This window comes from Catharus ustulatus, chromosome 20 (assembly GCF_009819885.2).
Source record: "Catharus ustulatus isolate bCatUst1 chromosome 20, bCatUst1.pri.v2, whole genome shotgun sequence".
NCBI lineage: Eukaryota > Metazoa > Chordata > Aves > Passeriformes > Turdidae > Catharus > Catharus ustulatus.
The window spans coordinates 11,930,697-11,950,884 of NC_046240.1; the positions used below are offsets into that span (position 1 = coordinate 11,930,697).

At 49.1% G+C, this 20,188-nt stretch overlaps 3 protein-coding genes across 5 annotated transcripts; 2 read left to right on the top strand and 1 right to left on the bottom strand.

Annotated features, from left to right (window-relative positions):
- Positions 1-27: 27 nt before the first annotated feature.
- On the top strand, positions 28-11,122 carry LRRC45 (leucine rich repeat containing 45). 3 transcript variants are annotated; one of them, XM_033076494.2, is made up of 18 exons: positions 28-253; positions 742-803; positions 1,661-1,731; positions 2,053-2,231; positions 2,925-3,053; positions 3,639-3,751; positions 4,254-4,312; positions 4,418-4,495; positions 5,447-5,582; positions 5,870-5,947; positions 6,119-6,230; positions 6,403-6,473; positions 7,360-7,452; positions 8,050-8,142; positions 8,960-9,133; positions 9,224-9,371; positions 9,765-10,004; positions 10,402-11,122. In XM_033076494.2, exons 1-17 carry the CDS (start codon positions 28-30, stop codon positions 9,959-9,961), a joined length of 2,019 nt encoding a protein of 672 aa, XP_032932385.1. In that variant the 3' UTR covers positions 9,962-10,004; positions 10,402-11,122. The 3 variants fall into 3 exon arrangements, with proteins under 3 accessions (XP_032932385.1, XP_032932384.1, XP_032932387.1); XM_033076493.2 differs by having other exon boundaries at positions 9,765-11,122; XM_033076496.2 differs by having other exon boundaries at positions 8,963-9,133; positions 9,765-11,122.
- Positions 11,123-11,777: 655 nt separating this feature from the next.
- RAC3 (Rac family small GTPase 3) lies at positions 11,778-17,002 on the top strand. The gene is made up of 6 exons (XM_033076501.2): positions 11,778-11,942; positions 13,996-14,067; positions 14,337-14,454; positions 15,084-15,146; positions 15,635-15,794; positions 15,905-17,002. Exons 1-6 carry the CDS (start codon positions 11,908-11,910, stop codon positions 16,033-16,035), a joined length of 579 nt encoding a protein of 192 aa, XP_032932392.1. The 5' UTR covers positions 11,778-11,907; the 3' UTR covers positions 16,036-17,002.
- Positions 16,982-19,844, bottom strand: DCXR (dicarbonyl and L-xylulose reductase). The gene is made up of 8 exons (XM_033076499.1): positions 19,762-19,844; positions 19,597-19,694; positions 19,371-19,525; positions 18,518-18,560; positions 18,139-18,238; positions 17,923-17,987; positions 17,719-17,836; positions 16,982-17,269 (listed from the first exon to the last, which is right to left on the bottom strand). The coding sequence occupies exons 1-8, from the start codon at positions 19,817-19,819 to the stop codon at positions 17,166-17,168; spliced, it is 741 nt and encodes a 246-aa protein (XP_032932390.1). The 5' UTR covers positions 19,820-19,844; the 3' UTR covers positions 16,982-17,165.
- Positions 19,845-20,188: the final 344 nt, after the last annotated feature.

Genomic DNA, 20,188 nt, shown 5'->3' on the forward strand with positions numbered 1-20,188 from the left:
CAGCAGTTCCGGCGGGGACGCGCGGCCATGGAGCAGTTCGGGCAGGAGTACGCGCGGCTGTGCGCGGCGGCGGGCGCGGCCCCACAGGAGGCCGTGCTGCAGCGCCTGCGGGAGCCGGACGCGGCGCGGGGCCGCCTGGACCTGGCGGCGCAGAGCCTGTCGCTGCAGACGTGCAGCGCGCTGGGCCGGCTGCTGCCCGGTGCTGCGCCCTTCGCCGCCTTGGCGCTCGGCGACTGCGGCTTGAGCGAGGAAGGTGCGCGGGGCCGCCCGAGGCGGGGCCGCTCTCTCGGGCTGGGGCGGGAGCTCGCTCGCATTCGAGGCCGGCGGAGGTGCCCGGGCCGTGACCGTGCGGGTGGCCGCGCACCGCTGGGTTCTCTCCGGCGGCGAGGGCAGCTCTGTTTTTGCTGCCCGCAGACAGGCAGGACGATCCGGCTAAAGCGGCCGGCGGTGCCGGGACTCCGTGCGCAGCGCAGCGTGTCTCAACGTGCGCTCGTTTCAGGGCGAGTCAGGTCGGTGTACAAGCGGACATGTAGTTCTCTGCCCGGGCACCTTTGAGAATATAGGAACAGTCTCTTGTCCTGAAAGCTCAGGCTCACGCTTTCCAGCAGCAGTGACACTTTACCGATTAATTTGTTTATCGCAGCCACGTCTCCCGAGCTGGCTGTTTAACAGGATGATACGCTGCTAGTTTAAGCAGAGAGTTTCGTAGGTTAAATAAACAGCTTTTTTTTTTCTGCTCAGGTGTAAGACTTTTGTTGCATGGTCTTTGCTCCAACACCACAGTCAAATCTTTGGATCTGAAGGTGAGTCTGTTCAAATAGAATTAAGAGTGTTCTATGGTGGAGAAAGAAAAAGGAGCACAGGCTTAATCAGAAATAGTGGACAGTCCTGATGCAGGATTGTTCAACAAGATGCATATTTCTGTAAGGTTTTTGTTCTCAACTGACTCTTTCCTCGACTTGTTAACGCCATGTCACAATTTCCCGAAGTTACTTTGCAGATCATCTTTAATCCCTTTTTATTCAGTTACTCTATTTTGATAAGAAGTTATTGCTATATACCTTTTATCAGTTACTGCTTGGGCAGATGAGGCATATGTAGCCTTTTTTTGGGGATTTTTGTATTGATCAGTGAGTTACTAGCTGTTCTGCTTGTGTTTCTGTCTTTTGACTAGCCTGGGCTTTGAACCAAGCATCTGCCTTCACGTGTGATTGTCTGTCTACTGAGAGTGACTTTCTGTCTGTATTCCTCTGGCATACAGCCATTCCCTTGAACTTAACAGTCACAAAGTGCATCATCACTTTCGTACTCATTTGTGCTAGGTGTTAAGAGAGCCCTTCTTAATGAAGTATGTTAAATAATTATGCTTATCTAGAATTGCTGTTTTCTGTCCCGTCATGGCCCATGCTGATCCTGTGTAATTTTGTGATTTTTGCAAGCTCTCAGTCATGGTGCCCTCATAAGACCAATGGTGCATATGGATCCACTGTTCCTCCAGGGTTTTTCATCTTGTGGAAGGCTGACTGATATGTGAAACAAATGTTGATTGGACCATCTTTGTCCAACTGAAATTGGCATCATAGCTGGGGTACATCTGGTGGTGGTTGTGGTCTAAGTGGACTGGGGCAGACTTAGGGGTCACCTGGGGCTTCTGTTTCAGGGAAATAACCTGCGAACCATGGGAGCTGAGGCTTTGGGAAAACTTCTTATGCAGAACAAATCCATCAGGAGGTAAAAAAATGTATCTACCTCTCTTTGTGCTATTCCTGCTGGATGTAGCACAACATTTGAAAAGGGTTGAGGGTGTTTTTTGTTGTGGTAGGAGGAATACCAAGTGGTGCAATTTCTTGTGGGGGGTGGGAAAGGCAAAGGCATGAAAACTGGAGGTGATCTCTTGGAGGATGCTGGGCCCTGGCAGCGTCCTGCTCTCTGAAACCCAGTTCCGCTCGCAGAGCTGGGTGTTTGACCAGGTACACCATGATCCATGTATCATTCAAGTTCATGCAGCTGTCCGTTTGCTCCATGAACACTAATCCTGTCTGATTTCCCTAGCTTAACCTTAGAATGGAACAGCCTCGGCATGTGGGAGGAGGGCTTCTCCTTTTTCTGCCAAGGACTGAGAGCAAACAACTTTCTTCAGCATCTGGATCTACGCAATAACCAGATTAACCATCAAGGGGCTGGAGAGTTGGCCATGGCACTGGCACAAAATAGCAGCCTTCAGGAGCTGGGTGAGAGTTCTTTGCCCACATACATGCATGCAAACACACCTGTATCTTCAGGTTTCTTGCCTCAATTTCTTCCAACTGGTTGGTGTCATTTCCGATTCCCGTCAGTCTGGAGTGCTTTGCTGGCTTTGTGCAGGGAGAGGTCACAACCCCCATGGCCTTTGGAGAAGGGGAACTGAAATTGTAATCTCTGGAACTAAGCCTGAACATGAAGAGCTGTGTACTTGGAGCAGAACAGTCTTTAGTGGAGGAGGAAGTGTTTTCCTTCTTTTCTGTGGTTGCTGTTGGCATGCCTCGTGGCTGACTCTTGATACTTAATTCACACTTGCTTTGTCCTTATATGGAATTTTGGTGGAATTTCCTGTAGGAAATGTGCCTTTTGTTGCCGATTCTTTCTCATCCACAGATTCTGTCTGTGGAAGGAAGGCTCGTGAGAGCCAAATGTAAGATGCAGACTTGTGTAGATTTTCAGCTGTCACGGTTTCCTGCAGTTTACTAAAGATTTATCCTTGCCTTTCCTGCTTTGTCACTTTCTCAGTCATCTTGAAAGGGGCCACAGTATTCACCTGTGTTTGTGCTGACACCATCTGGGGTCAGTCAACTGTGCCTGTAGATATGTAAGGAGCATGGGTTCTCCTGAGCCTTGCATTTTTCAGTAGATAGGTGACTGCCATGGTGAAAGTTTGCTTTCTGTAGATTTGCGATGGAATAACGTCGGGCTTCTGGGTGGCCGATCTTTGCTGAACTGCTTGCACAGCAACAAGACCCTGAAGAGGCTGGAGCTGGCAGGAAACAATGTTCCTGGTGACATCCTGAAAGCTGTTGGTAAGTATGATGTGTGTACAGTGATAAGTCACTTAAGTCCTTTCCCACTTCAGCACTTGGGGGATATAGGGCAGTTGCTGCTTCAGAAGAGAGCTAACCCTCTTTCCCTCCCTTTCTCAATAGCATTTCCACAGTGCCCTGTGTCACCTCCTCTTGTCCTTTAGTGAGGGCTAATCAAGTTGGAAGTGTCACTTTCACCAGCGAAAGCAAGAAATAATTTAGATGGAGTTATTAGAGATTGCCGTGCCATGTGAATGTGGGAGGATGCCAGACTTTTGCTCATGGTTTGCCTCTGATGAGCCAAGTTTTGATGTGGCTTACACAGCACATTCTGTGTCATTGCCCTGCCCACAGCAGAGTTTAACAGCTTTCCTGAGGCTGGGGTGTTGATCACTCCCCACACACTGCTCTCTTTGATCCCATCCCACCTTGTGATGCAGGGTGGGACTCTACGTGGGCCAGCTTGAGAACCATCCTGGTGCTTCTGTTAGCCAGTGGTCATCCTGAGTGCTGTGTCTTCCAGCAGTGCTTGCTTTTCTGTTGCTTTAAAAACTTGTGCATGTTCTTCTGCTCTCTCTGCATCAGAACAAGCCTTGGATCACAACCAAGACCGTGAGGCTATCCTGAGTGAGGCCCAGAACCGAGTGAACATCCTCAACAAGGAGGTTTTGAGTCTGAAGGACGAGAAGAACAAGCAGGTCAGCAGATGTTGGCAGTTCAAATGGAGTAACTGGAATCCTTTGCTTTCCCTCGAGATACCCACAGAATACTCAGTGACAATATTATTGTGCACCTGAAGTTGTATGTGCATTTTTATGGGCAGGCACACAGCATGAGTCTGTCTTCTGAGCTAGGTTGCCTAGGAATCAAGTGACAGTATGAGAATGGACACATATTCACTCTGGATTCTGGAGGAGTGCTTTTTATTTGTGCTTTTGTTTCTTCTTTTGCAATTGGTTTGATATTTTCCAAGTGGTGTAAACCCAGAGATCTTTTTTTCTATCTGATGCCTCAGGATGCAGAGTCCCTCTAACTGATGACCCTATTCACATGTGCTAATAAACCAGTCAAACTTCCAGTTTGCTTCCAGTAGCGTGGCTTGACATCTCTTCAGCTGTTGCTGGGAAGAGAAAGATGAGAAATTTAAAGGTTTGTAGCTGATGCAGTTCATTTTCTCACTGAATTTTGCCTTGCTCACAGTTCATGGATTTTGTCGATACTGTAGACAAGCAGAAAGAAGAAAGAGCCAGGAGTGAGAAGTGAGTTAGATTTCTAAATGTTTTCTGCTCTTTGATGGCAGAATTGAGCACTCTCCATTTCCTGACAGAAATTATCCACCTTTTTTTTTTCCCTCCCAAATGCAGAATGTCTGCAGCACGAGTCAGCCAGCTGCAGGAGGCATTGGATGAGCAGTACTCCATTATGAATTCACTGAAAACCAAGTATGGAGGAGGAAAACTGTCTTCCCAGTGTGCTGTATAAGCAGTGCCGAGCAGAGCTTCTAAGAAGGGGGATAATCTTGTAGGGGCAGCTGGATTACTGTTTTGATTAGTTCTGCAGTGATATCCAGAAATTACAGTCAGATCCAGCCTTTGGGTTTGCCACACTAGATACTTAACCTGCTTTCAAGTAAAATTACAGTGCATTGGTGTAAGAGCAATTGAATTACAGAAGGTGGGAAGAAAGAATAAGGATTGTGCAGATGGGATGAGGGCATGTTCCTTGCATGGTTTACAGCCTGGCAGGAGTCCCTACCTGCTTCCACCGGCAGCTGACAGTGTTCTCTGGGAACCACTGCAAGTATGGAGGAGCCTGGCTTGGGAACAGTGAGGAGGAAGTGCTCAGTGCTCTAAAGAAGTGTTTGGTTATGCAGAGCCATATGCACATGCCTGGGTTTGACTTCGAACACTGCTGAGCCTACCTAGTTTAGCAGGATGTTTAGTTCTGCCAGGTAGAGGCAGCAGTATTATGCCATGCAGTGATGTGGACATGTCCCTCTTGGACAGAACAAGCAAATTGCTTCTGCTAGCCACGTTTAAAATCGTGTCTCTAATTTTAAACAGCTTTGCAATGATATAAATTAGCCAGCTTTTTTCTGTGGGAGCAGGCAAGTCCTGGAGGGGTCTGGGTGGGGAAAATGGCTCATGGAAAATAATAAAGGGCAAATGCAATGGGCACCAGAACGCTGGGCCTGAGAAGTCTCAGATCACTGTAGATGCTTCTGCATACAGAGGTCAGCGTGTCCTTCTCCCAGAAGGAAAAAAAATGTCTCATTTAGGTGGCCAAATTTCATCTACTGCAAGATGGACTATGCCACCTTGTACCATGTGGCATAGAGAACTTGCTGCAGTGTCTGTCTTGGAAGAGACTCCATAAAGTGCTTTTCTTTATAGGCTGCAGATGACTGAAGCTGCCCTGGCTCTGTCTGAGCAGAAGGTGCGCAACTTGGGAGAGCTGCTGAATGCCATGAAGCAGGAGCAAAACTCTGTGGCTGAGTGCCACTTCAAGGAGCTCCAGCAACAAAAGCAGGTGAGCTGGATAAGTTCTAGTTATGTTTGAGAGCAGGGCTATAGGTCATAACTGATTTGTGTCGATTTAGAGGATGCTGGATGCTATAGGGAAGCATGACTTTTACCACTGCTGGGTTGACTAAAGCCATCATGACAAAAATTCTTGTGTAAATTAGGTAGTTGCCAGGTGTGAAGGGAAGCTCTGGTGTTCATGGTGTAGGTTGGATTTAGTGATGTTGGTTAGCATAGGTTCGTAGTGCAATAACTGGGGGGAGTGCAGGTTTTTAATTTTGATTCTGTTTGCAGGAAGGTGCTGATCGTGAAGGCAGGCTTTTGCATGACTTGTCTGCTGCCAGTGAGAAAAATCTGCTGCTGAGAAGCCAGGTGGGAAACCAAGTCCAAGTTTGAGAAGTGACACTTGAACATGTATAACATCTGCTCCTTATATATGGTCTCTACTTTGATCCTTGTTTGGGGTCTCTGTTGTCTTGTACAGCCAACTTTCTGTGCTAATAGGAAAATAAAAACCTTTGTGCCGGTGATTTCGTTATGTAGGTGGACGAGTTGGAGAGGAAGTGCAAATTTCAGCAGGATCAGCTGTTCCAGGTAAAACAAGACTTGACCAACACAACAGCAGAGCTGAAGCTGCGGGCTGTGGAGGCTGAAGGTGAGTGGAGGAGTAGAAACAGCTTGTGGACACCTGTGGTTTGGAATCATTGTTCCTGAGTCAACAGCACAGGCAGCTGAGGAGAAAAGGTTGGCAAAGAGCATGAAAGAGTATGAATACAGCTGTGTGGCAGGAATGTCAGAATTGTTATATGCCTGCTTTTAATCTGCAGAACGTCTGGAAATGGAGAAGAAAAGATTTAAACAAAGCCTTGAAGACATGGAATCCCTTCGGGTAAAAGAGGTAAGGATGAGGTTTTTGCAGCATCCCAATTAGTCTTTCTTTGGTCCTGACATAAATTGCCACTGGAGGCCATTGTTTACAGTCATGTGCCCTTAAAAAAAGTTTAAAAGTTAGTGCACTCAGATATTTTGTGGGAATTATGGGCCACTTCTTCAAGCAAAGCCTGACAGAAGAGATCACAAGACTTTCTACCAGCTAGTAAGATTTTCTAGCTTTCAAAAGTATGGGCTAGAATGGTATGTGATGCTGTGAGAGAGGCTGGGAGGCTGGCCTTTGTGTTGGTCTGTGCACCAAGGTAATTACAAATAAGGAGTATTTTTCTGCTTCTGAAATAGATATGTTTTAATGTTTTAATTGCTTATACACAAGCAGTCCTTTCACGGGGCTCAGCATGCTAATTCCCTCTCTGTTACGTGTCAAAGGGGATTGTGTCTGAGTGTGGACAGGCTGACAGACTACAACTAATTCTCTTTGCAGTGTTTTACTGAGGTTTGAAACCCCTCCAAAATAAAATTATACTAATAGATTTCTCTGAAGATATTGAAATCCTTTAAGAAAAGACACGTGCCAGGTAGATTTTACCAACGTCACAGCTATAAAATGAATCTATTTTGTTTTGTACCACTTGACAATGAGAGCTTGGACTCTATGTTCCTTGTGGCCTGGAGGGATCCCTGTCTAAAAAGTCCCAGTTTCTAGAGGGCAGATTGTATTTGTATTAGAGTTTCCTACTGCAGTTCTGGGGGAGGTAAAAATTTTTATTTGTTGGTAGGTGGATCAGTGAGAGGGTGCTTCACTATTGTGACAAGTAGTCCTGCTGCTTGCTATGCCTGGAGATGGGAATGGTTTTCTGTCACTTGCTGAAATGGTTTCTGCTGCTTTGCAGGTGGATCGTGTGACACAGCACATGGAGGCCAGTGAACGTTCCCTGCACAACAGGATCCAGAGGCTGGAGGCCATCAGGATATCTCTGGAGGAGGTGAGAAAAAATGCTCTAGGCACGTTAATCACTCGTACAGCAGTGCACAGAGAAGGCTGCCAGGAAAGCTTTGTGGAGTCTCCCACTGCAGACCTTTGTAAAGATGGTCATGTGCTGTAAGGAGGAACGGAAAACAACAGTATACCGGCTAAAATTGTTTTTACTGCTTTGGACTAAGGAAGAAGGTTCCAAGGAGAAACATGTAAATTCAGATTGGACAAAAATAAGGATTCCATTGTACAGGGTTAGAGTCTTCTTAAGATTTGACTTCACAGGTTTCTCATGTTATCCCAAGTAGTGTAGCATGATTATCAATATCTTTCCCCAGCTACATCCAGCACTGCTCTTTCCTATTTCCTTGTTTTGGAAAGCTTTAACCAATACTTACCCTCATGTAACTGAAATTCACATCTAATTTAGATAGCAGTCTTGAAGTGAGGAAAGATTTGTCATCTTTGCTTGCTTTTGCTGCCCCTGAGTGAGAAGGAGAGTTGTGTCGTATTACAGCCTGTGACTGAAAACTGCTAGTGTTTTCTGGTCAGTGTTGCAGCGATGCAGCTTCTCTTTCTGGAATGGTTTTCCATGTTTCTGTGGCAGGAGCTGAGTCAAGTCAAAGCAGCTGCACTAACTGAGCGAGGACGGGCAGAGGAGGAGTTAATAAAAGTCCGGAGTCAGGCACGCTTGGAGGAGGTAAGGACAGGACCTGACTGTTCCTTCCTGCCCCTGTGGGAAGGAAGTGGTTTGGCTACCTAGTCTATGTTTTAGTCTTGGGGAGATGCTAAGTAATTCCTCTCTGGGTTTCACTGACCCACAAATGATATGATTTCTAAGGAAGGAACCTGAAAAGTGTAATTTGAATTATCTTCAGTAGTAACAGAACAGATGTGGATATTGTCATGGCAGGTTTAATTTAAGTTGCCAAGGTCTGAAGACAGATGTTGATCCTTCTTTTTAGTGGCAACTTTTATGGGGTGCTCCTGTTTCTCTGAACTCAGAAATTTCTTCAGGTGGCTACTGCTGCTAGGTAAAGTCAGTGTAGTATTGGACTCAGCGAAAATGGCAGTGAAGTTAATATCCTGTGAAAGAGAGCTAGGGATGAGGAAAATACACAAAAACTATTAAAATATTTACTTATTTGTAACATCACAAAAGAAAATGCTTCACTGAGTTATAGACATAGAAATCTGACCCATAGAAAACTGACCCAGCAGTTGCTTAGCTGCATGCAGTGGTGCTTCAGAGCCATTTGAGGTATGGAGGAAGTGAAGATAGAGCCTTGGTCATAAACACTGGCAGTGGCATTGTGCATCTGCCAAGGAGCTGTCTCTGTTTCTCAGTCTCTGTCAGTCTCCTCCCTGGCAAGAGGAAGCAGCTTGGAGTCACTCCTGAGTGCAAGGAGCACGGCTGTGTCCTGTGCTTGTCAGTACCAGTTGACTCAAAGGGTTGATTGTATTAGGAACAAAGAGGGTGGGACTGTATAATTTTAATTTTCCTTCGTGTCTTACAGCAGCAACGACTGGAACACCTAGAAGAGAAGCTGCGGCTGATGACTGAGTCAAGGGATGAAGCTCAGAACTGCTGCCTTAAGCAAAAAGAGATGGTTGCTGAGGCCCAGGCCAAAGCCAAACAGTTGAGCCTGTGTGCTGATGGACTCAGGAGGAGGCTGGATGAACTTCAGCAGGTAGTTTGGACTGGAGTAGAGATAGTCCACAGGGCCAGAACAAGATGCTGAAGTTGTTTGGTTGTTGATGGATTTGTCTTTGTGTGTCAGGACCTGGACAGTAAGGAAGAGGAGAAAGTGACAGAGCTAAATAAGGTGAAAGTGGAGTTACAGGAGAAGATTGGGCACCTGGAGGCTGAACGCACAGCCCAGAGTGGGCTGAGAGAGAAGATTGCAGCTCTGGAAAGACAGCTGAAAGGTGATGGATCCTTTTATGCTTCTCAAATACTAATGCTGAGTTACCCTGCGTTGGGCCTGGAACTGAACTGTGCTCACAGGTAGTGACAGCAAGTGCTTCCTGCCTGTGAGTACACCTGTGAGTTGTACTCTCCATCCACGTGTATTTATAGGGATTCCTGTCCTCATTTTATAGAGACCAAGACTCAGATGACCATCCAAAGCTGCACAGCAAGCAAAATGTTTGGGTTTCCTGCACAGTGAACTGTGCATGCTGTCTGTGCAAAACCTCTCATGTTGTCTCATGCAGCTCCTCTTGTGTGCTTGTTGACCATACCACTTCCATTGCCTTTGGCCTGTTCTTATTTATTCTAGGGATACCGTGATTTTCTTTACTAATGCTGCTTTTTCACAGCCCTGTCGAGTAATCACCGTGAAGCACTGCTGGACAAGGAGGGTGAGATCTCTCTGCTGCTGGAGAAGCTGAGAATGAAGGAGGCTGAAATCTCCAGGATGAGGGAAGAGGAGGCCCAGCGAGCAAGTTTCTTGCAGAATGCCATCATGGCATATGTGCAGGGATCTCCCTTGGGAACCCATGGTTCTAGGAAGTGAGAGTGAGGCTTAAAGGATCCAAATACCTGCTGTCAGGGAAAGGGTGAGCAAATCAGGTACAACTCCTTCTTCCTAAATGGGGTGATACAAAGGCCTACAAACAGACAAATGCCCTTGCTGTTGAGAAATCTTCCTCCTGACAGTGTAAAGGAGAGGAGGAAACAATCGTCCAGGCTTGTGGGTCTGATCCATGATGTGGAGCCCCCTCCCCTGCACTGCCACAGCCTATGTGTATGGGGGGTTACTGGGGGGGTTGTATGTTCCCTGGCAGGGCCCTGCTGCAGCATTTGTTTGAATGCCAGGGCTGTTCACAGAGAAACGTGAGAAAAAGCAACAGTAGTGTTTACAGTTCCCTGTGGGTGGGAGCAATTTGCCTTGCTAATGGCATCCTGAAGCTGCTGGAAACACCAGATATTACCTGTCTGTGCTTTTTCACCCAGTGCTTACAGACAGGAGCAGTCTGACTGGACCCTCTCTGGCTTTTTTACCATCCCTGCTGTGGCTCTGGCTGTATTGATGGGCCGTAGATACACCTTCAGCATGGACAGAAAGAAACAGCTGTACCGAGGGGCTCTGGTGCAGTGCTGGCCTTGTGGGACAGCTGGGCTTTGGCAGTGGTTCTACTTCTACAATGAGTGGCAGGAGAGGTTGAGTGGGTGATTGGCTGTCAACATCTGAGCTTCTTCACTGTGAACTGCAGCCCCTAGCTGAAGATGTTGTGGCCGGTATTGCTAGAGGATTTCAGTTTCACTATGGCAAGTGGCAAAACTGTTCTCCTGGGTTCTTGACTCCTAGAACTGTGCTGTGGCCTTAACCTGGAGAGGAGCAGTACTTCTGGTGTGACACTGGGGAGTTGCTTCTCACAGCACAAAGGGGAGAAGGTAGTTCCTGTCCTGACAGCACAAGTCCTTGCATGACCTGGAGAAAGGGAAGGATTATGAGAGTGTGAATTGGGGAAAGCAGGAGCTCTTGTCAAGCCAGCAGTATTGAGCCTTGAGAGAGTTCTTCCTGTGAGTGTGGGGTGGGAACATATCTAGAGTACATATTTTAAGAGACACCTGGAAAATGAAAGTTTCTGTGTGGACTGGTTGCTTTGTGTTAATGATTTTTTATATTGGGTTTTGCTCTACTTAATAAAAAACTTTTGCATTTTGCCATTAACACTGGACAGTGGCAAACTGGATGTTTGGCTGATGTGGGGGTGGGACCTTCTGCTGTGTTACTCTCCTGAAGACCCTGTCAGCCTGTATTGGAGTTAAAAGGCTGTTACAGGTGGATGAGATGGGGATGTTTTTGGTTCTGGACTAAGATAAAAGCAGGGAAACGGGGAAGCTGTTCCCTACTCGTAACGAAGAGAACCTGTGGCAAGAGCTACCTTGTGTGCAGCTGCTGGCTAAGGGAACAGCACAGCCTGTTGTTTTCAGACAGGGCCACTCCTGTGGGCACCTCTGTTCCTGGCAGGGTACCTTGGGTGAGCAGGGGGAAGCCAAAAGCCATCTTCTGAAGGATTTTTGCTATTCCACCTTTGTTCCGCAGCAGCTCTGGGCAGATGACGATGAACTGTGCAGCTACAACGTAACCAGGTTTTCAAGCGTTGTGGTTGAGCGGGTGGGCCCCAGTGCGGGCACCGGCCCCAGTGCGGACACCGGCCCCAGTGCGGACACCGGCCCCGGGCGGCACCGACCCCGCAGCACCCGCCGCTTGTTGCGCGGGGCGGAGCCGCCGCTTCTCTGTCCCGCGGCGGGGCCGCGGCCGGCCCGGGAGAGCGGCGGGGGCGGAGACACGGGCCCTGCCCCCGGTGCGCGGCGCGGCTCGGCTCTGCCTGGCACGGCTCGGCTCGGCTCGGTTCGGCTCTGCCCGGCCCGGCTCGGCTCTGCGCGGCTCGGCCCCGCCCCACCCCGCGGGCGGTCACTGCGGCGCAGTCGCGGCGCCGCCATCGCGGGCAGATGCAGGCGATCAAGTGTGTGGTGGTGGGCGACGGGTGAGTGCGGGAGGGGCCGCTCCGGCCGCGCCCCGGCCCCCGCAGCCCCGCACCGAACGGGCCCGGCGGCGCCAGGGGAGGAGGGAGGGCTGGCCCGGGCCTGCGTCCCGGGAGAGCTGCTCCGCCGGCGGAGGCCCCGCGCCGGGCAGCGCGGCTCGGTCCGGCCTGGCTCGGGCGGGGCCGGGCCGGGGGCGGCGGCGGCGGCGGGGCCGGCGGGAGAGCGGGGCCGGCGGGAGAGCGGGGCCTTGCCGCGGCCCGCGCAGCCCTGCCCTGCTCCTTTCATAGTTGGTGAACTTGGGTGCTGCCTGGGGAGCAGACACGGGCTTCCCTTGGGTTTTACGTTTGTCTCCTTGTTGTTTTATTTAGCTGCTGGTATTTTGCTATTTTTCATTGTACCTGGTTGGTTACTGACAGAGTCCTCCCGAAAATCTTGATGTTCGCAGGTTTCGTGTGTCCTTTTGTTGATTGTTCTGAGGTGAAATGCGTTGCTGTTCTGATTTCACCATGTGCTCCTTGTCACCCTTTTTGCTTTTTCTCTAGGCTCTTCTTAAATGCCTTTTTTAGGGAACACATCTGCCTGAAAGATGCAGGCATGCACTAGATTTATGCTGCTTTGTAACTCTCCTGCATATTTTTCCTCAGTTCTGGTTTACTTTTCTGATCACCACAGCAAGAACAGAGCTGAGGTATTCAGACCTAAATGTGACCTGGTCTTAGGCAGGGACTAGACTTCCTCTTTCTCTTACATGCCACCCTCTCAAATTCATATTTGCAGTGAAGCCTTCCAGGTTTCAGCCTGTGAGAGCTAAAGAAGGGAGTAGGAGAAAGCACAGCCTTATTGCAGAGAGGAGAGGAGAGGAATGACTTGGAGCTTAGGATGCTGGAAATAGAGTTCAGCTGAAAGTGTACTGTCATGTGTTTTGCCTTAAGATCAAATTAACACTGCACACTAAAAGAAATTGGAAACATACAGGTGCACAGTTTTTGTCAATTACAAGCTTCCCTGTTTGGTGGGAAAGAGAAATAGTTCAGGAAGAAAGTTGGATCGGTAAGTGTAGTGTGGTTCATGACAAAACTTCTCTCTTCTCAGACCAAGGGGACCTAATCCAGAGGAAAAGTTGTAATAGTGGATCATTCTCTCTGTGCTTTCTGTCATCCTGGTGTGTGCAGGGGATTATCAACTCTTTTCCTTTCTTCTGACATCCTCTCTGGTGTCAGTCTGGCTGCAGAATTGTGTAGGGGATACCAATTTCTGCCAGCTATCCAGCTTCACCCAGGCACCTCACAGCCAGCTTTCGCTGGCACTCAGAGTCTTTTCCTGGAAGGCAGTTCACAACTTTCTCTGTGATAAAGAGGGTGCTCACACTGCTGGTACTCCTCTGTTCTTACAGGGAAGCTCTCCGTTAGGAATTCTGCAGGACTCTGAAGTCCGTGTGCTTATGCTATTGCCAGCCAGGCCCAGCCTGGCCATTACAGCTGCCACTGCTGCGCTGACCAATCCCACCAACCTTCAGCAAAGCCCTAAGCTGGTGTTTCTGTCCTTCTTCACTAATCTTTTTCCAAACTGACAGTGGTTAATTTTAAAGTCTAGTTTTGTTTATGGATTCTTACTTTTCCTCTTTTGTATTTATTGATACTGAAGTCCTGTATCTGAGAAGCTTGCAGAATTCTGCATTGTTGCATGTTTTTTAACCTCAGTTTATCCATTTTGCTAAAATTACTATGAAACTGTTGAGCCTAGCACACAACCCTAATTTATTCCCTCTCTTGGTTTGTGGAACAACTATGTTTTAACTGATGTCTTGCTGAGGGCTGAATGGGTGGGGAAAAGGAGTGGCAGAGAGCCAGGGTTAGGAAGCGCTCAGGCAAGGTGCACCTTTTGACTTCGGGCCATGACTGTGACAGCTAGGGAATTCCAGCCTGCAACAGGTTTGTTCTCTCACATGGTAACTTTTTACCTCACCTTGCATTTTCGGTGGGGGAAGGGTGAGTTTTGCTACATCAGTGCTCCAGCTGTACCCTTCTTTATGCTTGTCACTCTTACCCTCTGCAGAGCTGTAGGGAAGACCTGCTTGCTGATCAGTTACACCACAAATGCCTTTCCCGGAGAATACATTCCCACCGTGTAAGTAATGGCCTGAGGCTTCAGTTGCTTTTGATCCGTATGCCTGTGTATGTAAAAGTTGGGTTTGTATGTGAGGAGGTGGCTGTGGCAAATCAGATTGTGAACTTGACGGGTGAGGATGATGCTGTGGCTGTGTGTGGGAGGAAGGCAGACTGCCCCACTGGAACTGTGCTGCAGTATCCTTTCCTGATTCATTGCCCCTTTGAATTCCGTATAGAGATGTGAAGGTCACCACAGAATTGTCACTGATGGGGACTCCTCATTGGCAGGTTTGATAATTATTCTGCCAATGTGATGGTAGATGGAAAGCCAGTGAACCTGGGCCTCTGGGATACAGCAGGGCAAGAAGACTATGACCGACTGCGGCCTCTTTCCTATCCACAAACGGTGAGTGCTGGGCTTGGACTGGCTTGTGACTGCTCCCTCTCAGCAGGAGGGTGGCTTCCAAGGACAGGCATGCTTTCCTGTGAGGAAGGTCTGAGTTCCTGCAGATACACCCAGAATTCTGGTTGTTTTAAGAAATATCACAGCTGATTTTGTCCCAAGAGATTGTCCTGCTCTAATCTCTTCTTTGTAGTGGTCTTTAAAGAGTTATGGGTGCCCCAGGGAGGCTCAAGTAAAAGGAATGCTGTAGGGCTGCTGTGCAGCGTAGCCAGTTCCATATTCCCATTCTCTCTTAGCAGGGCAGATCCCCAGTGGACTGCCCTAGGAGTGTTTCTGGGTGTAGCAGTTCCTAAGCAGCTGCTGCTGGTGAAGCTCTTAGTGCTGTTAAGATGTTTGAGGCATGAGACTCTTAACATGCAGAGCCCAGCATTGTGAAAGATGTAATCATACATGCAAGGTCCATTCTTTCCCTCTCTGAATTAGTTTAACACCCTTAATGGAGAAGAATTTCTTAAAGCCACAGCAGTCCTTGCTTGTGGGAGGAGGTTGTTCTTTGTCAAGCTCCCTCTGCAGCCTCCCTACACTCTCTAGCTGTTTCTTTCTGCACAGCTGACCCTCTTGTTTCTGCACAGGATGTTTTCTTGATCTGCTTCTCCCTTGTGAGTCCAGCCTCCTTTGAGAATGTCAGAGCTAAGGTAAAGTATTCTTCTTCTGGGTGAAACAGTAGAAGGGAAGAACCAGTGATGCTCCCTGCCCCACCCAGCACCACACCTACAAGCCCAAAACTTCAAGAAGTAGTGTTTTGGTGAGGGAAAATCATTGTCTGCAGGTTTTAAGTGGGGCCTGCTTTTTATTCATTACTTCTTTGGCTAAGTTACTGCCTTTCTGAATCTGTGTTGTAAGATAAGGGATGTCTTAGAAGCTAAAATACAGTTAAGGGAAGCACTTAAGTGTGCAGAGTTGGCTGGTAATGTCTGTCAGGATTCTGTGTCTCGGTGACTTCACAGATAAATCTGCACCAGTCTCTTTTTGGAGAGCTTATCAGAACTGTAGGCAGCTGTATCAGTCCAGGTATTGCCATCATGTCAGTAGTAAACCTCTTCATTCCCAATAGTAGGAATGCATCCTCATGGTTATGGTGCCATTCCTGTAACAACTTTTCTTATCATCCTCTCTGTTTCAGTGGTACCCTGAGGTCCGACACCATTGCCCAAACACACCTATTATCCTGGTGGGCACCAAGCTGGACTTGAGAGATGATAAGGACACTATTGAGAGGTTACGTGATAAGAAACTGGCCCCCATCACCTATCCTCAAGGCTTGGCCATGGCTCGGGAGATTGGTGAGTCTCATGAGCAGGCAGATGTCAGCGGCATTGAACTTTGTGAGGGGGTGAGGGACAGTGTATGGTGCTAGAACTGGAGTGGTTGAGCTGGAGCTCTCTTTCCCCAGGGTCGGTAAAGTACCTTGAATGCTCTGCCCTGACACAGCGGGGCTTGAAGACGGTGTTTGATGAAGCCATCCGGGCTGTGCTCTGCCCACCGCCTGTGAAGAAGCCTGGCAAGAAGTGTACCATGTTTTGAGGGCTGTGGCCTAGGTGTTGGCTCAGCATGCTGTCATCAGATTGCATATTAAGCTGGGTGTTTCTGAAGGGGGCTGGGATGTGTAGGGCCCTTCATCATGTACGAAGTCAGTGTTTTTTAAATGTCTCTTTGATTTAACGTCAGTGTTGATGTGAAGGGGCAGTGGGGACAGGATACCAGCTGGGGACTATACAGCCCCCAGGGGAGGTACAGTGGGGAAGGCAAGGTAGCTCCTTCGGGCAACAAGCTGTTTTGGCTCTCCTGAACTCCAAGTGGAAAGGCTGAGAGATCCATCCTGTTCTGGAAACACCTGTTTTCAACCTGCAGGTGAAATGGGTGGTGAACATCCCGGTGGGAGTGGGGAGGGAGCTGATTTCAATGGTGCTGAAAGACAAGAATAGCTGGGACGGTAGTAGAGTCTCCTTATCCAGCCTGCTGTGGCTAATAGTTAACAAACTGGTGCTCTAGCAGAATGTTCCTGAGACTGTTAAAGAGATCATAAGCAGCCCTGGAAGGGGTCAAAGTAAATTAAAAGCTGAAAAATGAATCATTAGGTGCTTTATTGGGTACTAGCCAAACTCTTTGAGTGAAACAGCTCTGTGCAATCAATGCATTTGCCTTTTTGTGTGTGCACACCCTACATGGTGCTGCTCCCCCCCAATAGTCTTTAGCAGGGTCTCCCCCCAAAATCCAGTCTCTGCAGAGCAGGGCTGGGGTTGTTGCCTCTATTTTTTTTTTCTACTAAAGACAACAAAGGAAACAATGAGGAGTCTGCTAACTTCTTTCCCTTCCCACTGAAAATGCAGACAGACTCTGGATTTGAATGGAACAGGGAGAGCTTCTGAAGGGTTGTGGGGGGGGAACAGGGTTGGAAGAAAGGTCCAATTTCTAATCATCATGTAGAGTGACAAGATAAAACCTTATTTGGTGCAATAAACATTCTCCATGAAGGTGTATGTGAACTTTATTATATAGCAGCCTTGCAGCTTGATTTTCTGCCTCAATTCTAATACAGTCTTCAGCCCTCCTGCCCCTCCAGCAAGAAGCCTGTATCATTGTTTTCTATCCAGTTTACATCTAGGCAGTATTAATATGAAAATTGAGGCCAGGTATGAAATACAGGTATCATCTTAGGAGACAAGAAAGCCCCCATCAATCATCAGTGAGCTGCCAGTTGTCATAGCACTCTTGTCACTCAGCAGGAAGAGAATGCTGTTCACCACATCATCCACCTCTGCAATCAAACACAGAGAAGATCTGATGCCCACCTCAAATTGTACCAGAAAAACAAACACATAAAAAGGTCTGCCTTTGCCCCCTACAGGTCATTACAGAAGGAAAGTGTTTTTGTCTTCAAACTGTGCTTGATGGAGTGTCTGGGACAGTGTGGCTGAGAGCTGGACATCAGTGTCCTTATGATCAAATGGTGCTTAGGTCACAGCAAACACCCAGTCAGGTTTATGAACACCAGAGTAATTTCATTTCACTTGTCCCAAGATGAGGAGGTGGTAGAAAAAGTGAGAGGAGGGTTGATTCTCATCCTGTCCTGATCAAATACTGCAGGAATTCAGCCAAAAGGCGTGCAGCAGAGCTGTCACTTAGCCCAAAAATCAGCAACTTGTGGGTTTGATGTCAGTGAGAAAACATGTGACCACAGCCTGGGGAGAGACCTGTATCACTGACCTGCAAACTTTCCCAGGGGAATCCGATTGATCATGGCAGCAGATTTCTGAGGGTCACTCCAGTTAATTCTTCCCATGTCTGTCATAACCACGGTGGGGTTCACAGTGTTCACCCTAATCTGGGACCAGAAGGAACAAACAATCTAACCCAACTGCTGTGGTTGTGCTCAGGTTCAGCTTTCACACTTCTCTTACAGACTCCTACCTTGTGGGGTCCCAGTTCCATTGCCATTACTTTGCTCAGCATATCCAAAGCACTTTTTGTGGAACCTTTAAGAGAAGGGAAGAAGAGGAGGTATAGCACCTGGTCTGGAACACGGGGGTATTTCACTGCCCAAAACTGGCAGCTGGCAGCTTGGTGACTGTGGGGCTCCAGCTGGTTGAAAGAGAGAGAGGCAGTGCTGAATGTGCACACACTTACAGTAAACAGCATGGTCCCTCAGTGCACGCTTTGATGCCTGGCTGGAGACGTTCACAATAGCCCCTTGCACCCCCTGTGCAATCATCTGCCGAGCAACTATCTGGGAGTGGGGGAAGGAGAGGGGAAAAAAAAATAAAAAGAGAAGTCATTCTTTCACTCTATAGAAATCTTTCTGGGCTGTTATGGTAGACCAAAGAACAAAAACATCTGGAGGAAGCAAGTCCTCACTGCCTCCTGCTTACAAGCAAGAGTGTGAAGGGGTTGTTCATGTAGCTCCTGCAGTTCTTTCAGCCCCCACAGCAGACACACACCCCAGCTATGTACAACAATTTAGTCACTGCTATTCATGGAGGCAGCTGCAGTGACTGTTCTTCCTCACCTGGGAAACGTGAAGGACAGCCCCAAAATTCACATCAAGAGACCTAGAAATAAATCAAATTTAAGTTACAGAGTGGTTGTAACCCAGCCCAGGGAGCTGTTTTGGGAGGCAGCAGAGGACAAGTGCTCCTGGTCTCTTGGAAACACTGTTGATAATCTAGGACACGGACAGAAAGGCCAAGTTGTCAGGAGAGCCAGAATAATCAGGATCTCAGCAATGATCTGGAACCATCTATTGGCTGCAAGCCTGTCAGAGTCGGGGGAGGTACAGGCATGCATCAGGCACTTTTTACACAGGACTCTGCTCTTATGCAGCCTAATGGAATTCCTCTGTCAAAATTTAAACAGCCCTGGGCCACAGCCACGGCAGATGACTTTTAGGTCAAGCAAACCCTTCACACAGATTTATAAAACAAAGCTGGTGTAACATGGGTAGAGGCAAAGGCACTCTCCTCCCATGCCAGTGGGATGGCAGGTGCACCCCACCATTTTGGAGGTGGCACAGCAGGTTCTGGTTACTTAGAAATGAATGTAAGAGGCAGTGCTTTGCTCCCTTTTGCTGTTAAGGGGTGAAAGATGATGATGTAAGGAATGAAAAGACAGTGAAGAAAAAGGACATATGCAGTAACAATCGACCAACACTGGGCATTGCTGGAAGTGTGCATGTCAGCCTGTCGGGTGTTGCTGTCTTTGTTCTTTCCAGCTGGTTCCCTTCTAAAAACACCGTTTTCTGGAAAGCTCTGCCGCCGTCTCTGACGTTCCCAGCTTTGTGACGCCTTGGCGGGCATCCTCGGCCCCGGAGCTCCCCGTGGAGCCGCGCTCCGGTGCGGGAGCCGCCGGGGCCGGGCACTCACCGCTGCAGGGCCGAGCGCGTCACCTCCAGGAACGGCTGCAGCTCCGCCACCGCCGCGTTGTTAACCAGCAGCTCGAACGGCCCCGCCGCGCCCACCGCCGCCTCCACCGCCTCCCAGTCCGCCAGGTCCAGGCACAGGCTCTCGATGCCCGGGCACTGCGGGGAGAGCGGCCGCGGTGGGCGGGAGGCCGGGGGCGAGCCCGGGGGGCAGAAGGAGGGTTCGGTACCTCCCGTGTCAGGCTCTCCAGGTCCGCCGCCGTCCGGCTCAGCGCGGTCACCCGGGCTCCGGCCCTGCTCAGCGCCACAGCCACGGCGCGACCGATCCCTGCGGGGAGACGGCGTCAGACTCGGCCCTGCCCGGCCCCTGCCCCCGGCCCCCAGCCCCCGGTCACCTTTGCCGGCCCCAGTCACCAGGGCCCGCCGCCCACGGAAGCTGAGATGCGGCTCCATGGTGGAGCTGGACTGTGGCCGGGGCGGGCCCGCGGGGCGGGGCGGGCGCGGAGCGCGGCCGGGCGCAGCCAGCGGCACCGGCACACACGGGTGAACTTCCGTGCCTCTCACTCGTGACTGAAGCATCGTTTGAGTCCGATCAAAAAGACCTGCCAGCTCTGCTCCCTCGAACTTGCTGTTGAAGATGACAATTAAAATCCTCACTATCTCAATTCTTTGACTGTACTCTGTTAAGAAACAGCTACAAGGATTCTTCTCGTCCATCTCTGTTCTCCACATCCCGGTCATTTTTGGCCCTTGGCAGCATGTGAGCCTGAGATGAGGGCACAGTTTTCTGGATTTAGGGGGTTTAGGGTCCATTTTTGATGT

Coding starts and splice junctions, on each gene's coding strand:
- LRRC45 (XM_033076493.2), top strand. CDS start 28: ATGGAGCAGTTCGGGCAGGAGTACGCGCGGCTGTGCGCGGCGGCGGGC. Junction 5,948..6,118: donor ATCTGCTGCTGAGAAGCCAG/GTGGGAAACCAA, acceptor TTCGTTATGTAG/GTGGACGAGTTGGAGAGGAA. Junction 7,453..8,049: donor TCAGGATATCTCTGGAGGAG/GTGAGAAAAAAT, acceptor TTTCTGTGGCAG/GAGCTGAGTCAAGTCAAAGC.
- RAC3 (XM_033076501.2), top strand. CDS start 11,908: ATGCAGGCGATCAAGTGTGTGGTGGTGGGCGACGG. Junction 14,455..15,083: donor CTCTTTCCTATCCACAAACG/GTGAGTGCTGGG, acceptor GTTTCTGCACAG/GATGTTTTCTTGATCTGCTT. Junction 15,147..15,634: donor TTGAGAATGTCAGAGCTAAG/GTAAAGTATTCT, acceptor TCTCTGTTTCAG/TGGTACCCTGAGGTCCGACA.
- DCXR (XM_033076499.1), bottom strand. CDS start 19,819: ATGGAGCCGCATCTCAGCTTCCGTGGGCGGCGGGCCCTGGTGACTGGG. Junction 19,526..19,596: donor TGGAGAGCCTGACACGGGAG/GTACCGAACCCT, acceptor CTCTCCCCGCAG/TGCCCGGGCATCGAGAGCCT. Junction 17,837..17,922: donor TGGAACTGGGACCCCACAAG/GTAGGAGTCTGT, acceptor TTCTGGTCCCAG/ATTAGGGTGAACACTGTGAA.